At 40.9% G+C, this 19,992-nt stretch overlaps 1 protein-coding gene across 3 annotated transcripts; it reads left to right on the top strand.

Annotated features, from left to right (window-relative positions):
- The first annotated feature begins 207 nt into the window (after nucleotides 1-207).
- Nucleotides 208-16,643, top strand: efhc2 (EF-hand domain containing 2). Of its 3 annotated transcripts, none has more exons than XM_004081636.4 (15): nucleotides 219-401; nucleotides 3,994-4,182; nucleotides 4,263-4,395; nucleotides 4,490-4,713; nucleotides 4,914-5,165; nucleotides 5,258-5,365; nucleotides 7,557-7,695; nucleotides 8,057-8,222; nucleotides 8,342-8,472; nucleotides 8,919-9,103; nucleotides 9,215-9,348; nucleotides 10,956-11,150; nucleotides 12,861-12,953; nucleotides 15,396-15,495; nucleotides 16,491-16,643. In XM_004081636.4, the coding sequence occupies exons 1-15, from the start codon at nucleotides 357-359 to the stop codon at nucleotides 16,602-16,604; spliced, it is 2,208 nt and encodes a 735-aa protein (XP_004081684.1). In that variant the 5' UTR covers nucleotides 219-356; the 3' UTR covers nucleotides 16,605-16,643. The 3 variants fall into 3 exon arrangements, with proteins under 3 accessions (XP_020568822.1, XP_004081684.1, XP_011487801.1); XM_011489499.3 differs by having other exon boundaries at nucleotides 231-401; nucleotides 8,345-8,472; XM_020713163.2 differs by lacking the exons at nucleotides 15,396-15,495; nucleotides 16,491-16,643 and adding an exon at nucleotides 14,789-14,978 and having other exon boundaries at nucleotides 208-401.
- The last annotated feature ends 3,349 nt before the right edge of the window (nucleotides 16,644-19,992 follow it).

The raw sequence follows: 19,992 nt of genomic DNA, 5'->3' as shown, positions 1-19,992 counted from the left end.
CAAAACAAGGTTAGTGTGGAACTTAAACTGGCTCTGCACAGACTAGCGCCCTGTCCAGGATGTCCCCTGCCTTCGCCCACGAGTGGCGGCGTTATGCTCCGGCAGCCCCCTGACCCCGGAAGGGACCAAAACTGGTTTAGAAAATCAATACATGAATGGATCTTTAACGTCAGTTTTCTTTCTTTCCTTTATCTTTTAGTTTTTGTTTTGTTTTTGTGCGCATTTAAATATACCATACACGTTCGTTATGAGCCATAGCAACAGTTGACGTTTCCATAGCAACCGGCAACAACGGACAGCAGGCTTCTGCCCACCGCAGCTTCTAGAAAGAAAAGCGCTTCGTTCCTGTCGTCGTCATGTCGTCTTTACCGTTTCTACCCGGAAATTCATTCGATCTTCATGTAAGTGGATTCATGTCTGAAAGTTTTGGCTCGACTTCAGAGTCAAACGCGATGGTTAAGCACTCGGTTAAGGAATTCCACTACAGTACTACTGACGACCAAGGCAGTCATGTTGACCGCTTGGCGTTATTTGTATACAATCTGGATTATGATACTTATAAGAGGTAGTAATAAGTAAAAACACACCAGGATGCTAAATGAAAAGATGTAATTCCACTGTTACCAAAATATTGCAGCCTAATATTCATCTTATCAGGCCTTCTCCAGTTCATGGCATCCCCTGTCTTTTTATTATTTTTCACTTTTGTTTCTCTTGGGTTAAAAAGAAAACTATGTTGGTTTCAGAGAGCATAAACAAACAAACAAAAAGCTAGGAGAAAAAATTAAGAAAATGTTGTGAAATCTGAAACCCCCTGTAAAAAAAAAACATGGAACCAATTTGACTGCTACGGTCAATCGGGGTATAAATACTCAGATCTCTATTGCATTTAAAAAAAATTAAAATGATAAAACAACGTGAGAACAAAATATACACACGATTAGGAAAAGTCAAAGTCCTACTGGGTCATAGTTTTTTGTTTGGAGGCTCTCCATGCCATAGGAAAGAAAGGACTCATGGAGATACATGTGTGTTTACATTACAATGGACACATGTGTTGACCTCTTACTCACACAACGCAGTTGGTCAACAAGAGCTGGCTTTTTATGACCTTCCTGTGTGATAATGGTTGGATTAATACATTAAAAAAAGATTTTCTTGGTTAAAACATTTATTTTTTAAAATTTTGTTCAGTTACATTGAAACTGAAGGGAACTTGTATCATTTTAAAATATGAATTTTCAAAAACAGCTAAAGAAAAGATGATTATAGTAGTTTTGACAAACTAGCGGTGATTAAAGGGTTAATTATGTGGACCTCTGGAAGGTTGCTGGTTCAAGATCAGGCAGGATCATCCTTCACTGTGGTGCTGGGTATGCATGTCAAGCTGTGCACCAGCCAGCCAGGCTTGGTATGACTCTTTCTTCAGCTTGACGGCATCCCTTACTTCCGGTGTCCACCACGGGTTCGGGGGTTGCCGCCGCACCGGCACCAGAGACCTTGCGACCACAGCTTCGAGCAGCGGCAGAGACAATGGAAGTGGAAAACTTGGTCCACTCGGACTCAATGTCCTCAACCTCCCTCGGTATCTGTTTGAGGTTCTCCCGGATGTGGGAGTAAAAGACTTCACTAACGGAGGGCTCAGCCAGATGTTCCCAGCAGTCCCTCACAGTGCGTTTGGGTCTCCCAAGTCTTTGCGGCCTCCTTCCCCGCCAGCGAATCCAACTCAACACCAGGTAGTGATCGGTTGACAGCTCTGCCCCTCTCTTTACCCAAGTGTCCAAGACACGAGGCCAAAGGTCTTGTATCTCCTGATACAACTACAAAGTCGATAATTGACCTCCTGCCTAGGGTGTTCTGATGCCACGTGTATTGATGGACACCCTTGTGCTCCAACATGGTGTTTGTTATGGACAAACTTACGAGCACAGAAGTCCAATAGCTAAACACCGGTCGGGTTAAGATAAGGGAGACCATTCCTACCAATCTTGCCCTCCAGGTCACACTGTTATTGCCCACGTGGGCATTGAAGGCCCCCAGGAGGACAATAGAGTCCCCCATTGGGGTACCCCTTCGAGAGGGGTACTGGACACAAGGCCGGGCTCTCTAAACTGCTGTTCGGCACGTAAGCCCAAACCACAGTCAGAGACCTGTCCCCCACCCGAAGGTGGAGGACATGACCCTCTCGTCCACTAGGGTGAACTCCAACACTTGGCGGCTGAGATGGGGACTCACGAGTAAGCCCACAGCAGCCCGCCGCCTCTCACCATGAGCAACTCCAGAGTGGTAGACAGTCCAACCCCTCTCTAAGGACTGAGTTTCAGAGCCCATGCTATGTATGGAGGTGAGCCTTACTATATCTTGATGGTACCTGTCAACCTCTCCCACAAGCTCCGGCTCCTTCCCTCCCAGAGAGGTGACGTTCCATGTCCCAAAAGCCAAGTTCCATGACGGGGGTTTGGGCCGCCGAGGCACCCGCCTTTGACTGCCACCCAAGCAACATTGCACCGGCCCCTTTTGAGGTCTCCTACGGGTGGTGGGCACATGGGAGAGTGGTCCCATTTTGCTCCTTTGGGCTGAGCCCGACCGGGGTCCGTGGGAAGAGCCCCGGTCACCAGGCGCTCGCCTACGAGCCCCAACCCCAGGCTTGGCTCCAGAGTGGGGCCCCGGTGACACCAATCCGGGCGATGTAATTGACTCCTTGGTATTACTCTTCATCAGGGGCTTCTGAACCGCTCTATGTCTGACCCGTCACCCAGGACCTGTCTGCCATGAGAGACCCTATCAGGGTCTTAAGCCCCAGACAGCCTAGCTCCTGGGATCACTCGAGCTCTCAAACTCCCCCACCACGTTAAGGTGGCTGTCAACGGGGGAGCAAGCTGTGCACCTTTGTAGAGATGTAGTGGAGTCACTAGTCTTTTTCTTTCTCAATATTCAGGTACTTGTACTTCTAAATTATACTTCTTTTAGGAAATGTGTTGGTGCTGTCCATACAATTTTAAAGTCCCACTCCGATCATCTTTCGATCTATTGTAAGAGCATTCCTAGTGATTAATTATGATTATGCTGTTTTTAGCCAAAATAAAAAACATTGTTATTGTTTAATAAAGTTTACAGGGAGTTCATTAAAAACGTATGTCTGGGACAGTTGGAGTAACCCAGCCCACCTTACCCTCCTCATTGTTGAGAGCTCTCAGTTTACATACTTTCCCACTAGCTTAAAGGCCCCTCACAACCCCAACTTAACATTAGTGGTGCAACAAAAATGGCGAGCAATGTTGAAGTTATCAGCCGTACAGTTTAGAGCCAGACTGCAGCTGAGACAAGGAAAACAAAAATGTGCATGGATCTATTTGTCTAAAAGTGGATCAGAATGGAGCGGAGCAGGGAGCTTGTGGCTCGCTCAGCGTATTCTATAACGCAAATATAGTCTTTTTTGAAACTGCATTTTTTGTTTGGTCCTGATGCACAACTATTTGAATAAAGAAAAACTCAGAAATGTAATTTTAAGCTCAATTTTCTGTATATTTGTCTTCAATTATCAGCAAAATGCCAGAAAAACACAAAATGTTTATCTGTTTTAAGTTAGTGGAGTGGGTCTTTAAGGTTAAGGCTCATTGTTAAGTCACAGAAGTGAACAACAATTATTCACATTTTCTTGGTTAACGCATAAATATATTGTATCTGATTTTCTGCTGTTTCTGACGTCAGCTTCCGTGTTTCAAATCAATTTTCATGACAAGAACAGAGAAGTGCAGCAACATAATGAACTGGAGTGAATTGAATTAAGAAGTAATTATTAAATGATGTAACAGTGAACAGGGTTTGCTAAATGCCATGCATTTTGTGAGGTGATTACATGGGGTTGTATATAAAATACTGCAATCCGTCACATTTCTCTTCAGAATTCAAACTCCTCACTATTTTTGTCCTCCAGCTCTGCTGCTTTTGTGATGGATGTTAAGAAATGATTTGTTTTGTTGCATTACGCAGCTGGGGAGGGAGAGGTTCCACAAATCCCAACACTTTGCCCTTGTTGAGGGTTTGCCCAAGCTGGTGGGGCTGGAGAAGCCAGGGATTGGAGGAGAGCCTTTACCAGGCCAGAAGATAAAAGCAGCACATTCTGTGTATCCCAAAGTAGATGGCAGTCACGTCCCGTCATGGTTGGCCTTTGACAAACAGGTAGATTAATAAGACGTTTATGGTTCTCTGTGACAAAACCTGATTATTTTCAACATTTGTCCATTCGTGTGTCTCTATAGGTTCTTTGCTTTGAGGCTTACTTTCAGGAGAAGGAGCCCTACCAGATTAGAAAGTGTAAAGTCTACTTCTATCCAGAGGATGATACCATCAAGGTGGTGGAGCCAGTGTGCAAGAACAGCGGCATCCCTCAAGGTGTCTGTGGTGTCTGGTGGATCAGATTTGAAATGAAACAGCCTCAATGATACGCTGAAATAACATGAGCTCCTCTGCGTTTGTCGCATTGCAGGCACACTCATTTATCGCCATCGCATTCCCCTCCCTCCTCCAAATGATGACCAATACTACAAGGTGTTCCATTTCAACATCAACCAGCAGGTGGTGTTCTACTCTCGGACCTTCACCCTGACCAACTGTGACACCTTCACGAGGAACTTCCTCACCAGACTTGGGGTGCAGCTGAATGATCCTGCTCCAGTTCCAGATGATCCATACAGCAGACAGCGGCAACAGGTGAACCACCATGCAGCGACATAAACAATACAGTTAATATCAACACAGGGACTAACATCCGTCATTACTGTCAAACTAAGCTCTCTAGAAATCCATCTTTAGATCTTTTTTCTGAGTTCTTGATCTTGGTCAAAACACTAAAAGTTGCTTTTGATTTGTTTTTTTCCCTTACATGGTATTGTTTTTCAAATATTTTTCAGTTTGAGAAGAATACAAACCCAATTCCGCCTTATGAGAAAAACAACAAGCTGAGGCAGTTCCTGGATTATGACCGCCAAGTGCTTCGCTTTTACTGCTTCTGGAATGACCAAGAAAACCCTTCTGCAAAGCCACGAGAACTCATTCTGCACTACTTCCTGTTTGATGACACCATTCAGATCCATGAGGTGACGTCCGCAAAGGCGGGAAATAAATCTGCTGTCAAATTCCTGCAGCGCAGAAAACTACCCAAGGTGATAAAAAGATGAAGATGCGTGATGAAGAGCAGCTGTTTGTGATATGTTCTGTGTTTGATTCATCTAATTTGTTTAATGTCTGGTGGCAGAGTCTTCCTGCTCAGGTTGACCAGCTGGGAGGAGACACAGAATCCATATTGCTCAACGTTTTGGGCTCAGATGGTCTGGGGAATCGCTTCATGGCGGATAGGCTCAAAGTAGGTCTGCCTTAAATCGAGCGTTTAAATACAAACAATGGGATGTTTTCGGAGCTGTCAGCAAGGGATCTTAAAGAGTTGTTGTCCTCCACACAAGATATTATTCTACTGCTAACTTAAACTTCTCAATTTCACTGGTTAATACAATATTTATCTCCATCCATTTATCCATCATTGCATTCATCCATCCATCCGTCCATCCACTCACCATCCATCCAGCCTTCGATCTACCATCTATCCCTTCATCCATCCCTCCAGCTATTTATCCATCCATCTACCCTTCCATGCATCAACCCACCATTATATTCATCCATTCATCCATCCATCCATCCACTCACCCATCCATCCAGCCTTCAATCTATTTATATATGCATCCATCCCTCTATCCATCCACACTTCCATGAATCCTTCCATCATTTCATTCACTCACCATCCATCCAGCCATTGATCTATTCATTCATCCATCCATCCATCCCTCTATCCATCCAACCCTCTATCCATCCACTCTTCCGTGCATCCTTCCATCATTTCATTCATCCATATCTCCCTCCATCCATCATTACATTCATCCATCCATCCATCCATCCATCCATCCATCCATCCATCAAGCCATTGATCTATCCGTTCATCCATCTCTCTATCCATCCACACTTCTCTGCATCCATCCATCATTACATTCATCCATCCATCCCTCCATCCAGCCTCCCATCCATATCTCCCTCCATACATCTATCTTTCCATTCATTCTCCCATTTTGTCCCCTATAGAGGAACATGGTTGCTGGAGCCTATCCCGGCAACTGTTTGAGAAAAGCAGGGTGCCACTGTTTATCACAGAATCACGCAACGAAACACAAATTCACACCTATGTGACACTTTTTTTTAGAAATCACCTATTAACCTTTGAAGCATGTTTTTTGGCTGTTTTAGGAAGCCAGAGTTCCCGGAGAAAACAGTATATTTCAATTCAATTGAAAACATATCTAAAGGTATGAAGAAATGATGAGTTGTTTCACGGTCAAATATTACTGCTGAATGTCTCTCTTCTTCTCACATTAATGTATTTTAGGCCGAAAGTGGGAGAGCTCTTGACTATCTTCCTTTTTTTCCACAAAATCCATCAAATTCTGTTTTATGAGGAGTGAAATTCTCCCAGCTCAATACAGCTGTATAAAACTCAACAAAAAAGCAGACATTATTTTTAAAGTTAACAAAAAAATGAAATTTGAGTCAAATTCTTTTACAAAGCCCCAGTTCAACACTTTTGTCATCTCAAGACGCCACACAAAGAACACAAGAAATATCTAACTTGATCACATAAAGCAAACCACAATCAATTCACCGCAATCAATTCACCGCAAATTATTTAAGATTCCTTTTTTCTAAATAATTTTAGATCATCTGAATAATTCTAAATTCTCTTTACTGTATTATAACATGGCCTGGATCAAAGTCATTAAAACAAACAAGTCAAAGAGTTTTAAGTATATTCCTCTGTATTGAGGATGTAATTGGGCGACTGTGGAAAGAAGAAACTAAATCCAGAGCAGGTGACCATCTACGGTGACCTATGGAAGTCAGGTATCATTTTCATAGTGCATTTGGATTATTTCAAACACTCAATTTAGACTTCTGCTATATGAATAACATAACTTATGAAGAGTCACTTAAAATCCCAGACATACTCTCTACAAATCAAAAGCACTGCTGTTTGCTGTTTAATTGAAAATCGGTATTGACCTTAAATTCTTTGCAGTCTTTGCTGCTAATTTTTGTTAGAGCTTAGTAAAATGTCTGAATAAACCCGTCCAACGTTTTCAGGTTTCCTCCCACAACTTCCTGTTTAGCTCTTAACAGCAAAAATGACAAGAAGTGTCTGCATCATGAAGCCATCAAACTGATTTTATTCCACTGGAATGCTTTTGCAGACAATAATAAATCAACTTGAAAATAGCTTTGAACAGTGATCTTAAGCTGAAAATCTCTAGATGTTGATGTTTGTTTATTCTGAATAATGCAACACAACTCAAACAAAAAGAAAAATCACTGAGCCCGTTTTCAGAACCTTACGAGATCTTGTATCTGTTGCACCTCAGAGGAGGTTCATGCATGTCAGAAACATCAAGAAGTTGCTCTGAATGCAGGTTGTTCTCACTGACTGGTCCTGTCTTTGCTCTGTTCCTTTCCTGCAGACCGGAGCTGTAAAACAGGACTTTTACAAGGACTGTGACCTTCGTATTGGTGGGGAAGTGAATGTGTGGGGCAGAAGAGTTGTCATCGCTGACTGTGATGAGTTCACCAAACAACACTATCGTTTCAAATATGGCATAGGTGAGGCTCCTGCAGCTCCAGAGGCTGAGATGCTCAATTACTACAAAAGCTAAAAATTGTTTACATTAAGCTTAAAAATCATTAGGTTATAAATGCATATTTATCATTTCAAATTGATTGCTTCCTGACCTGTTCTTAAAGTGCAGTTTACATAATGTACTACCTTCTGTGAACACCAGGGGGCAGGAACACTTCACATTCCCACCTCAAACGCCTCAGAATAATTTTAGAGATCAGAGAAAGCAGGCATATCTTCAGATACAGATCTTAAAATGTTTTATGTGCTCTCCAAAACACCATAAAACCATGAAAGTTTATTTTTTGTTAATTTTTTTTATTCTATCCCTCTTCTTTCTCTTAGAGGACTTCACTCCAGTCAAGTACAAATTGCCCCCAACCCCCAAGCCACCAAAGACTTTACCCCCCTACAATGGCTTTGGCTCAGAGGAAGACTCCTTGAGCTCCTGTTATGGCATACAGCTGCGACGCCCCAGGAAAGATCTGCAATCCTTTTTGGAAAAAGACAGGTGCGATGGGTCACAGTTGTTATTATTTCACACATGTAAATGTTTCTGTCTGCGAGTGAGGTGACCCCCCTCCCACCACCTCCCTCACCATGGATGTGTCTCCATGCTTCTGGCCTTAGCAGCATTGTCCTGAAGTTCCGCGCCAAGATGAAGACCGATGACGGCAATGAAAGAAAAAGGAAATTTGTCATCTCCTTCTACCCCTGTGATGGTACCATGAGTGTTTACGAACTCTCACTGAAGAGCTCAGGTACCACCGTCTGCAGAACAGCGGCTCCACAAATACTTTGAGTGCACGTTTCTGGCTCTGACTTCTGGAGTTCAGCTCTAGAACTCTGCGGAATTGGCAGACTTTTAGTTGGTTGATGACATACAATACTAGGGTTCAGTCAACAGATTTAAGTGAGATGCAATTTGAAAACCAATTGTTTGGTTCTTAAAGTGAACTGTGCTCCTTCCCATCACAGTCAGTGTTTAACCTGTGAGGTGCAGCTGGACGGAGACAGAAATGTCAAGGAGTGAGCCAGTACAAAAAAAGTTTTCTTAGAAAACCTCAATATTCTTTACCTGTCTCATCTGTATGATACATACTGCTGCCAAGAAAATGTAAACGGCAATGCTGGGATAAAAAAAAAATGATTTCAGTCATATAAAGTAATGGTTTGCTGCATATTTAGAGTTGCATCTCTCTCACAGGTATGCCTGGGGGGAAGTTTCTGAGACGTAGTGTTGTGAAGAAGCCAGGCCAGAGCAAACCGTCTGAGCGCTACACGGCCCAGGATCTGTATGTCGGAGCTGAGCTCCATATCAGCGGGCAAACCTTCATGCTGGTGAATGCCGATGAATACACGCTGAAGTACATGGAGCAGCATGCAGAGGAGGTATAATGTTTGTTTTGCTCGATCTCAGCTGTGGTTTTTGTCTCCGTAAATGATCTTTTTCAAGTGCCATTTATGGTTTAAGAGCACATGTTTGTGTGTCGTCCTCCAAAGTTTTCCAAGGCAAACACAGGCAACATCCTCAGCAAGCTGCGGTCCATCCCTGAGGATAAAAAAAGTGAAATCAAGAAGTTTTTGACTCTCAGTGACCCAAACAACACAGGCCTAATCTCCTATGAGTCATTCAGGTACAGTCATAAAAAGGGGGGTTTGAACAGTTCTATCCCAAACCAAAGGCTTTTTTCCACTTTCAGGAACTTGTTTTTAGGTAAGAAGAAAACAATTCGTGTGGGTCTTTAAATCCTTTAAACAAATGTCCAGAACAGTCAGCACAGCTTAGATCTGCTGTATTATGGTAAACTGTATTAACCCCTTGATGCATCAAATCACTACAGCTTGAAGACTAAATTAGTTTGGCATCTACATGAAAGTATTTTTTTCATAGCTGGACATAAATGAAGGCATCAAGGGGTTAAGTTTGTGTTCATCATTAACAAAGAGGAGATTGGACATTAAGATTATCTACGATCCATGGCTCAGTTCAAAGTGATGAAAGGAAGCTGAAGACACCTACTAACATAAAAGATAAACAGATAACCTTCACATCAGAGTTTAAAGACACAAAATGTGGTAGAAAAAGAATTTGTTTGTTTAATAGAAAACTTCTAGTCGCCAATACATATTTTCTCAAACTATTTTCTATTGAAAAACTTTCTTGAAAGGATTATTTTTCTTGCAAGACAGAAAGTAAGACAACTTTATTAAACAAGTTTTTTTTTTTCAGATTCAGTTTTTCCATTGTAGGAACTGTAAAAAGTTGCCTGCTAATGTCAGTCAGAAAAAAATGGTATTATCGGCTCTAAACAGACCTGCCAATACAGGAACTAAAAAATAATAAAAATGTGCTTAAGGTGCTTAACCAAAAGCCAAATTTCATTCAGGTTTCTAAACAACTGAACTGACTAATGTCAGATGACCCTGCTCATATAAGAAAAGCTTTACCACATTTACCACAATGAGCGCTTTAATCCTTTTAATATAAATCTGTTTACTCACAAAAAAAAAAAAAAAAAAAACCTAATAGGTAATTCTAATATCTTGACTTCAAAGTCGTGAGAGCAAAGACACTAACCGCCTGTGTTTTGTTGAACGAGGAAGCCTGCGGTTAGCATGGAAAACAACCAAGAATAGCTTTGTCATTGGAGAAAAATCAAGTGGAACACCAATCTCAGGATTTAAACAGAGCGTATAGTGTACAATGGTGTGTTCAGGTTCTAAGTCCCAGTTCTATGGAACTGGTTTAGTTTTGCGATTTCATACTTGACGCTACAAATAGCTTGCTGTAGGCTGTTGTTGTGAAGGCTGTTGTTACCAAAAGAGGGAGTACTGCAAATTTTTTTCCACACCTGAAACAGAAGCCTTCTGTCAAGAAGATAAAGGGCAGCTCTCTGAGAGATGCTCAAGCTAGCGGCAGCTCACAAACCTATGACAGCTTGTATTTCATTGCACTTTGAATTCAGACCAACTTCCAAAAGAGACCCTGAAATAAAACAGTCAAATATATCCCGTCATTTGTCATGTTTGTTAAAGAGTAAAAGGAAGGAGACAAAAAACATTGAAGTTGGACACTGAATTTGGTCTGGAAAAAAATGGGACATTTTATTTTTTGTCCATATCCCCCATCCCTGATTAAAATACTGAAAGAATCTGCAACCTGAATACAAATGAAACTGAATATAATTTAGTTTTGTCTCAGATTTTCTGTGCAAATTTCTTTCTGTGCTTCTATGCCTAGGAATATGCTGATGGATCTAGACTGTGGTCTTGTGGACCACGAGGTGCTGGTTCTGGGTAGAACTTTCTCCGAGCAGCAGCAGCCTGAGGATGATGTGGCCTTGATGTTGGCCGTGGCACAGGACACACTCAGGAGAAAGCTTTACGATGACTTCCAAAGCCTGACCCTAGCCTTTAACAAACAGGACCCACTCAAGTAAGTGATGTGCACACAGCGTCACTCACGTGCCTTTTAGTGTGAGGATAAATGTTTTCACCACAGAACACTCACCAACACAAAAACAGGGTAATTGCTCCACAACTGTAAATCAATCATGAGGCCAGTGGCGCTGTTCCTCAGAGCAGGATTTAATTCAAGTTTACATGAAGGAAAAAGTGGAACCAGATGGACGCAGAAGACCAGCATGTTGTTCTGGAGGACGTAAACACACACACCCTCCTTCATCTCTGCGTTCCTCTCTGTTCTACTTTTCTCTGTGTGCTTTCAGGAGGTCTGCAGCTTAGCTAGCATGGACAGCTGGAACACGCAGCGCCACACTGACGCATCTGTTAACGGCGCTGTTGACAACCTCATTTACTGCACATTGTTCTTTAAATTAAGATGGCATGACAACAATGCTCTGGGAAAACAACTGAGGATAAAAACAATTCTGCACTCCTTCTTTGAGACCACCATTAAAATATCAACTGGAAAAATGAGACTAAAGGGGGAATCAATTAGTTCTGCTGACACTAAACCAGAATCTTCAGTTAATTAAAGGAACTCTCCATTCTATCTGTTTTGGTTACCGTGGGAACTAATCCTGACTTCTTGTAGGGAACTTACAATGGCTTGTGTGTTTTTTAAATCTTGATATAAGTACAGTTAACATGGTGTAAAGGTTATGATTCAAATTTTGCTGAATCTCTAAATGTGATTTTGCCTCCCTCCCTCCACTCCCAAATCACCTTCTTCTTTGCTGGGGTTTTTTGGTACGACGTTCTGAACTTCTGGAAGAAGGAATCTCCAACAGTGAAGCAGCCAATACAGCAGCATGTGGCAGGTTTTGGTTGTCTCAACATTCAACCAATGAAGCCTCATTTAGGAAGGACATGTTTCTTTGGAGTCCTTCCTCCCTTCTAAATATTTATACCAAAAAGCAGTGCATGCATGCAGTTTATTTTTCAGTTTTCCTCCTTTTGTTCTGAAATCCTGGCTGTCCACTAATGAGACACTGAGCATTTTTGGCCAAACACTTTGAAAGCTGGTCTCGTCTTTGAAAAAGTTTTCCTTTCAACTTCTCCAAACAAATATCTTTCTGTCTTTTTAAATTTGTACGGTCATGAACCTCAACAATCAGCCTTCTGGCTGAAGTCTGTTCAGTCCATGATGTAGCTGTAGGGATTCTCTGTTTCTTCTCTGAGCTCCAGCCCACCTGACCCTGGGAAGAAATGCGCTCGCCTGCAACAACTGGCAGGTGTTTTATCAATCAGTCGGTTTTATCAGTCTGTGAATATTATTTTGAGTGAGGAATAATGGACCACAAACAGTTTTAGAGTAACACTTCCAGTATACACAAATAGCAGCAAAGATCAACACTAATGTGTCTCCAGACCAACTGCTTAAATATACATTTTTACTTTTGATAAATTATCCACATGTAATTTGTAAGTACACTCTAATTTTTCCTCTTAACTCATGTTTAATGGTCTCTGTTCATCCACATCTTGATGAATAAATGAAGCTGTAAGGTAGAATTAGTCTTGGACTGGGTGTGGTCTATTGTTGGCCTTTTTTCCTTTCAGGTCTAATCTTCTGTAAGTTTTTGACGACTGCATCTGTCCAACATCTTCTGCAAAGTGATCTGATTTAATTAACAGTTTGACATTTTGAGTAGATTTATGAGCTTTCCTTTTCTGTCTATAGAAACGGCCGCATTCCCAGGAAAATGGCGTGGAACATTTGTGAATCTGTTCATCTCCCTGTTTCCGAGAACCTGTTAGGAACTCTGCTCACCAAGTAAGAATCCATATTGCTCTGACCTACTTTCACATTTTCAGAGAGTTTTTAAGTGTTCATTTTTGACAAAGACACCAGCAGCTTGTGATGTGCAAACACTCAGGCCACAAATCTCCATGAATCGATCTGCATCACCTTTCTGAAATAAAACCAGGACTCCTTTCAATGCTCTAGACACACAATTGACCAGCTGTTTTTTTATCAAGTATTTCAGACATTATATAATCCTCTTCCAATCTACAGGTCTACAGTAGTTTTATCTGTCAAACTATAAGGGGTCGTGGGAGGACCAATTATAAAAGCAGTACTCAGAATAAAGTTGAATCGGTTTTCTTGGCAAATACTAGTACACTTGAGGTTTATTTTATTTAGTAAACTTGAGTATAAGTACAGCGAGCATACAGGACATACAATGTTCCCTCTTTTATTGGAGGAGATGGGTTCCATAAAGAACCTGCAATAGGGGAAATCAGCGAAGTAAAACGACACATGTTCTGAAAGTCCGAACCTTCGTAGAAAAATAAATCCAGTATTATAGAATGAAAACAAATATCTGATCACAACAGAAGATATATGTACATTTGGAAAGCTGCACGTATCTGTACAGGAGACACGGCACAAAGGAGATTGATTGGCAATGTCAAAAGCCAATCAGGATGCAGACCACAGTGCGCTGTAAGACAAACGAAAGTTAACTGCGTCATAGCAAGGGACCACTGTATACTTCATGAATACTTCTTCAGATTAAATTGGAACATTTTAAGTTTATAATAAATAGATGGTATATAAAAAGTAAAATTCAAGTGTACTGGCTCACATTTAGTATAGAATAAGTATACTAATAATACTTTATTGTGGGACTCAAACAGGGATGTGTCCTTGACATTTTCACTAGAATTGTCAAGATCAGTTATGGGTAAGTGCTGGGATGCTGTAGCTCAACAAACCTTATTTCAGTTTCCTTGTCCTGGTCCTCAGGGTACACAGTCCTGCGTTTTTAGTATCCTCCCTACTAAATCGAACAGCCTTTCAAAGGTCGATGATGAGCTGAATCAGATGCAATTGAGCAGAGTAGCATTGAGAACAAGCAGAACAGTGTGGCTCGAGGACCAGAGCTGGGAAATACAGCTTGGTTCATGTGATCCAAAGATGTGAGACAGGGAATAAAAGCACATCCCAAAAGTAAACAGCCACAGAAAAAGTGATTTCATAAAATATTTGTACAACAAACTGTACAGAAGTTCACACTGACAGGCAATAAATGTGCATCCAAATAAAAAACCTAATCCTAAAAATGAAAACAAACAATGAAAACAAATGGGGGGAAAAAAGAGCTATTCAAATAACGGATGTAACGGATGAAAATAAAGACAGCAAAACCACCCACCTACAAGCAACTGCTTTAGTCATTAATCTGTGAAAGACAGGGGACGGGACACAGACAAGCTTGGAACCTCCACCTTAGTCACCCAAATACCACTATGCACTCACAGAGACAAAAAAATTGTTTGTTTTTCATTTTTGTTATTGGTTGATTGAAAAATAAGAATTTTAACGTATGTTTGGAGAAGGCCTGGAGAAACTGTCCATGTTTCCTGATTATAGAGCTACGCATTTTCTAGCAATGAAAAAGGAAGATGGAGTTAGTGGTGTTGCAGGCAGTGGTCTTTCAGACGTTTTCTTTGATCTTTGCTGAAAACACAGATCTATCTAGGAGCAGATCTATCAGGGAGCAGCTCAGTCTCTGCGTTTTGGACATTTCAAGGAAACTGCGATACACACTTCTGCTCACTTTAATATGCAGCATCTCCTCTCTGCTACCCTCTATGGGTCTGGACAACCCAACAACCCGCATCACCAGTTTGGGTCAATCCCTGTGTGAATGCATATGACTAAGGCTTTACCGGGGAAGCAGCAGTCCTACAGTTGCCTTGAGGCTTGTATGGCCACCTCAAAGGAAACGAAAATGGAACATACAATTGTCACGCATGTTGTAAGTGTATCTTAAAGTATGTGTAAGACGAATGAGAAATCTTTACGTCATGCTATACCTACTGTACTTCATGTTACTTTTCTACAACATGCCTAGTTTCACTTTATGGTCTCACCTAGCGGTCTATGACCTTGATATTTCAAGTACTTTCAAAATTATTACAAGTTTCACCCACAGAAAGCCTTTATTCACCTGTAAGAGCATTTGTGACAAAGGCTTAATTGGAAATGGGCACAGCACTGTGGGTGTGAAATGTATTTAGTACTGATTGATCACACATCAAGCTCACCTCGACGTTGACCAACGTGGATAATTACCTTTTTCAAATGATTTAGAGAGGGAATGCAGAACAAAAATGTACTGGAATTCCTTGACTAGAACTACTCTATATACAGCTGTATCCTCATACCCATCTATTAAGATTGTAACTTGTATCTTGACTGTTCTAGGTTTGAGGGGGCTGATGGCATTGACTATCAAGCCTTCCTGGCTGGTATTAACTGGGTTGAACACCCTGCTTCACCAGTAAAGTATGAGGACATCTTAAGGGTAAGTGAGAATGGGGGCAATAATTCATAATGTATTAGCAGAAACGAATGGAAGAAATTGGAAAAAACTTTTTTAATGAGGGTCAGTCAAGAGGACAGAGTAAGTAGTTTCACTGTGTGCACAGATTATTAAATAGACCTAATTGAAAATCAATCTGCCTTTTATGCCAGACTGTGATGACTCAGACAATAAGCGAGCCAAAGGCAAATTTAAGCGAGTGGATAAAATGGTCAAATGGACTACAAAATGATTAATTGTGAGCAAAACTTGGTGCAAACCAACAATTTGCTATCTCAGAATTACACTGCATTGTGGCACATTCATTCGTAAAGTTGAACACAAATTCTTAAATTAGCCATTAAGAGACTATGCTGAGCCCACTCATAATCTAACCTTTACTCACACCTGAGCCCTCAAGTTATTCACCTTTGATCCCACTGGAATCAGCAAGGTCAAAGTGTGGACTGTGTGTGTGTATCATGTGGGCAGTGCTCTTACTGGACTTAATTTTTTTGTTTTATTTTATTTTATTATACTGTATTTATCCCGCAATGGGAAATTTGTTCTCTGCATTTGACCCCTCCCCTGGGGAGCGGTTAGCTGCAGCCGAACTGCGCTCAGGAGGCAGTATTGTTAAGGGTCATGCCCAAGGGCCCTCACTGGGTGATGTTAATTGCTCGCCATCTACCAGCCGTCAGTCACAGCTGCCTTAAATTTTCAGTTTCTTGCTCTGCCTCTGTTCAACATCTCTGCCCCTTAAACACATTAAAACATCCAGTGACCCCTCACTACTTTGAAGTGTTATGATGACCAAGCCAGGCTGGCAAATTTCCTAGTGAATTCAATGATTAAGTGGCCCACAGTGAAGACAGACTTTAAAAGTAAATGTCTTTAAAGGACATTATTCAAAGAAGAGCATCAGCCAGCAATGTGCGATATTAAAACTGCTTCTACCTTCAGAATTGTCCAATGACGTGTTTCTTTGCTGTCTCCAGTTTGAAGTGAACGCAAGGGTTGGCGCCGTTGAAGCGGGAAGAAGAAATGTCAACTACTCTGCCCTTCTTCAGGATGTGCTCAACCTCTCCTCCAACTGCAAAGACGCAGAATAATTTTTTCTCTCCTTGAATAAAAACACTATCTAACCTGCATTTCAATGTTTTTTTTTTATGAGAGAATCACAGTCTTATGCTTTTCAACGCAGACTCTGTTTCACAACACCCGTATTTTCTGAGTCCAACCCCAAATTTCCACTGGTCCATCTGTGGTGCATCTCTGTTGCGTTGCGTGAGGAAATCCCAATCAAGGCCGTCAGTTAATTTACATTGTTTGCGTTGCCTCTCTGGTCTCTGTTGTGCCTTAGTCACATGAACCCCTGTATGGATGCTGCTGGTTTTTGGGTTGTCCAGGCCCATAGAGGTTTGTAGATAGGAGATGCTGCATCGTAAAGTGAGCAGAGGTGTGTCTTGCAGTTCCCTTGAGGCTCGTGCATTTACCTTAAAAGTTATCATGAAAAGGAATTACAGAAGTTACACACACTTATGACATACAGGTGATGCTGTTGTACAGTGCCCTTTATGCAGCACTCCAGTCATTGGTAAGGTGCACGTACTGGTTCCTTACTGATAGCGCACAAATGTGGCACGTTTGGGATGCACAGGTGATACATACAGTACAGACCAAAAGTTTGGACACACCTTCTCACTCAGAGTTTTCTTTATTTTCATGACTATGAAAATTGTAGATTCACACCGAAGGCATCAAAACTGTAAATTAACACATGTAGAATTATATACATGACAAAAAAGTGTGAAACAACTGAAAATATGTAATATTGTAGGTTCTTCAAAGTAGCCACCTTTTGATAGGATTATTTGATAGGAACACTTTAATTTGCTGATCCGTCTGTGTTACTTTTTTGATGGACGTATAATCTTCATAAGCCGTCATTAAAATCTCCGACTCTGTCTCATTAAGGTATAGCGCTCTCTTTTTTTCTCTATGCGTTTTCATGGTGACTCCAGAAATCGGCGATCCATTGAGAATGTCTTTATGTACTTGCCGTGCATGTGCATTAACCCAGGGTTACCAAGTCGAGCGTAATTACGCTAACTCATATCCGGCGTTTTGGAACCGACATACCCAGAGTAAGCAAGTTCAGGCAGATTTCAGCCAGAGTTCAGAGTTAAAGTCATGGTAGTTTAAACATGCTTTCTGGAATACCCCCATGGACTACAGACATGACGGAGGTCATGTAAACATTCTGATTGTTTAATGACCGTTTCATTTTTTGTGTCAACGCAACACAACGGAGATGCAACACAACAGAGACGCACCGCAGACGGACCAGTGGAAACCAGCCTTAAGTCATTACCAGTGTAAATGGAGAGATGATGGAGGAGTGATTCTGGGCTTGATTAGAGCTGAAAAGTAAACATAAGAACATCATCTGACTTGAAACAATGGGCAGTTGAGATGTTGGGGCTCAGCTCATTATTTGCCTCCAAGGCACAGAAAAGAAGTCAAGCTTCACAAGGATTGTAATCACAGACTCTTATGTTGGGGAGAGAACTCTGCCCACACACTGATGAATCCCTCGATGTGAATCCTAAGGCTTTCCTGCTGTGCTGCTACAAGAGCTTATGGAGTATCTTTATTTGAAAAGTATTCTGCAGTTCTAAAGACATGTCCGCTCTTGAAGTTCTGCAAACTGAGTTTGTGCATCTGTGAAACGGATTTGCAAGTGTAAGATTGTTTTGTGCTTTTGCAATACCGATTTGTCCTTGAAGAAAAAAAGATTTACAGCTGCAAAAATGTTCTGCACACTTGCAGAGATGTTTTCTGTCATCAAAATTATTTTCGGAAAACAGCACACACACACCTGCACGAGTGTTTTCTGTACAAGAGCGCGCACAGATCTACACACACAAATTCATGTTACAATCTCAGACTTTAGAAACAACAATCAACTCAGCTGATTGACCAACCAGCAAAAAAAATCATCTGTCTGTCCTGCCACTGAGAAATAACTGACTGTTATATTTAGTCCTGTCAATGTGACAAAAAGGACCATTGTTTTAGAACGAAAGCTTTACAAAATCAAAATTTTTTAAACTTTTAAGTCCAAGACAGATGTTTATTTGGTAGTGTTCTTAACTCAAAGGAATGTGTTGGGTCTATTTACTTTTAAAGTTTTTAGTTTGTCCCTTCCCTTTTTGTATTTGTGACAATAACATTTTTTAAGAGTTTTAAAACAAAGTTTAAAAAAAATGATAGAAGTTATAATCACATACCACTAAGCATAAACAAGCATGTATAATAAATGTGTTTTTATTCATTGGCTTTAATTACTTCATCACAATATCAGCTCTGCGCACCAGACTGAAAAACATGAAATATTATAGTCATGTTAAACATTTGTCTTTGATTTTATTATTATTATTATTATTATTATTATTATTATTATTATTATTATTATTATTATTATTATTATTATTATTATTATTATTATTATTATTATTATTATTATTATTATTATATACTCAAATCTAGCAGGGGGTATTCCAGAAAGCAAGTTATGCTAGCTCCCACGGTAAGTTTGAGGCTAAAGAAGTGTACAACCACCGCTTTTGGTTCCAAGAACAGAAGTATGTTTCAGGGTATGCTTAGTTCCCCTGGCAACTCATGCTCTGAACATAACCTGGTCCGGAGCAGTGTCTCCATGGTGACTCCGGAAATCAGCGATCCATTGAGAATGTCTTTATGTACCTGCTGTGCACGTGCATTAACCCAGGGTTACCAAGTCGAGCGTAATTACGCTAACTCATATCTGGGATTTTGGAACCCACATACCCAGAGTAAGCAAGTTCAGGCGGATTTCAGTCAGAGTTCAGAGTTAAAGTCAGGGTAGTTTAAACATGCTTTCTGGAATACCCCCCAGGTTGTCTGGTTTGTTCTGAGGTTGAACATGCATGTAAATACCATGGTCATCCTCCAAAAAACAAAAAAAGATTGGTGGTCCCGCCAGAAAACGTGGAAATAGTGTAAAGTCTAAAGCTACCATTAACTTTGAATTGGCTACAAGATCAGCCCAACGTTCACTATTGAGATTAAACTCATTCAAATCTTCCTAAAATGTTTTCTATGAGTTCTACTGTATTAGCTCACACAATTATTTACTTGTGGAAAGTCATGCTGTTGTTTTTCCAGCTCTATTTGTGCAATTGGAGCTCAGCAGTGAACAGGCATCTCAACATGTCCAATATGGCATCCAACTAAAAACAGCCAGCTGATTGGTCCAGATTCTATCCAATCAAATCGCAATATTTATCTGACATGCTGTCTGCTACTGAGGCCCAGAAGCCGACCTGGCTCTTTTACCCTTGATTTTGCCTCTTTGGCTGAAGAAAAATTCATTTTTAATCATTTTAAAAACAGAGCGGACAATTAGAAAATAGAGCAAATTACTGGACATATATACCTTATATATCTGATATCTTG

Source organism: Oryzias latipes, chromosome 21 (genome assembly GCF_002234675.1).
Source record: "Oryzias latipes chromosome 21, ASM223467v1".
Lineage (NCBI taxonomy): Eukaryota > Metazoa > Chordata > Actinopteri > Beloniformes > Adrianichthyidae > Oryzias > Oryzias latipes.
Note: the sequence above shows the minus strand (reverse complement) of the source record. Positions and strands in the feature narration are given on the sequence as shown.

Coding starts and splice junctions, on each gene's coding strand:
- efhc2 (XM_004081636.4), top strand. CDS start 357: ATGTCGTCTTTACCGTTTCTACCCGGAAATTCATTCGATCTTCAT. Junction 5,166..5,257: donor AGCGCAGAAAACTACCCAAG/GTGATAAAAAGA, acceptor GTCTGGTGGCAG/AGTCTTCCTGCTCAGGTTGA. Junction 5,366..7,556: donor TCATGGCGGATAGGCTCAAA/GTAGGTCTGCCT, acceptor CCTTTCCTGCAG/ACCGGAGCTGTAAAACAGGA.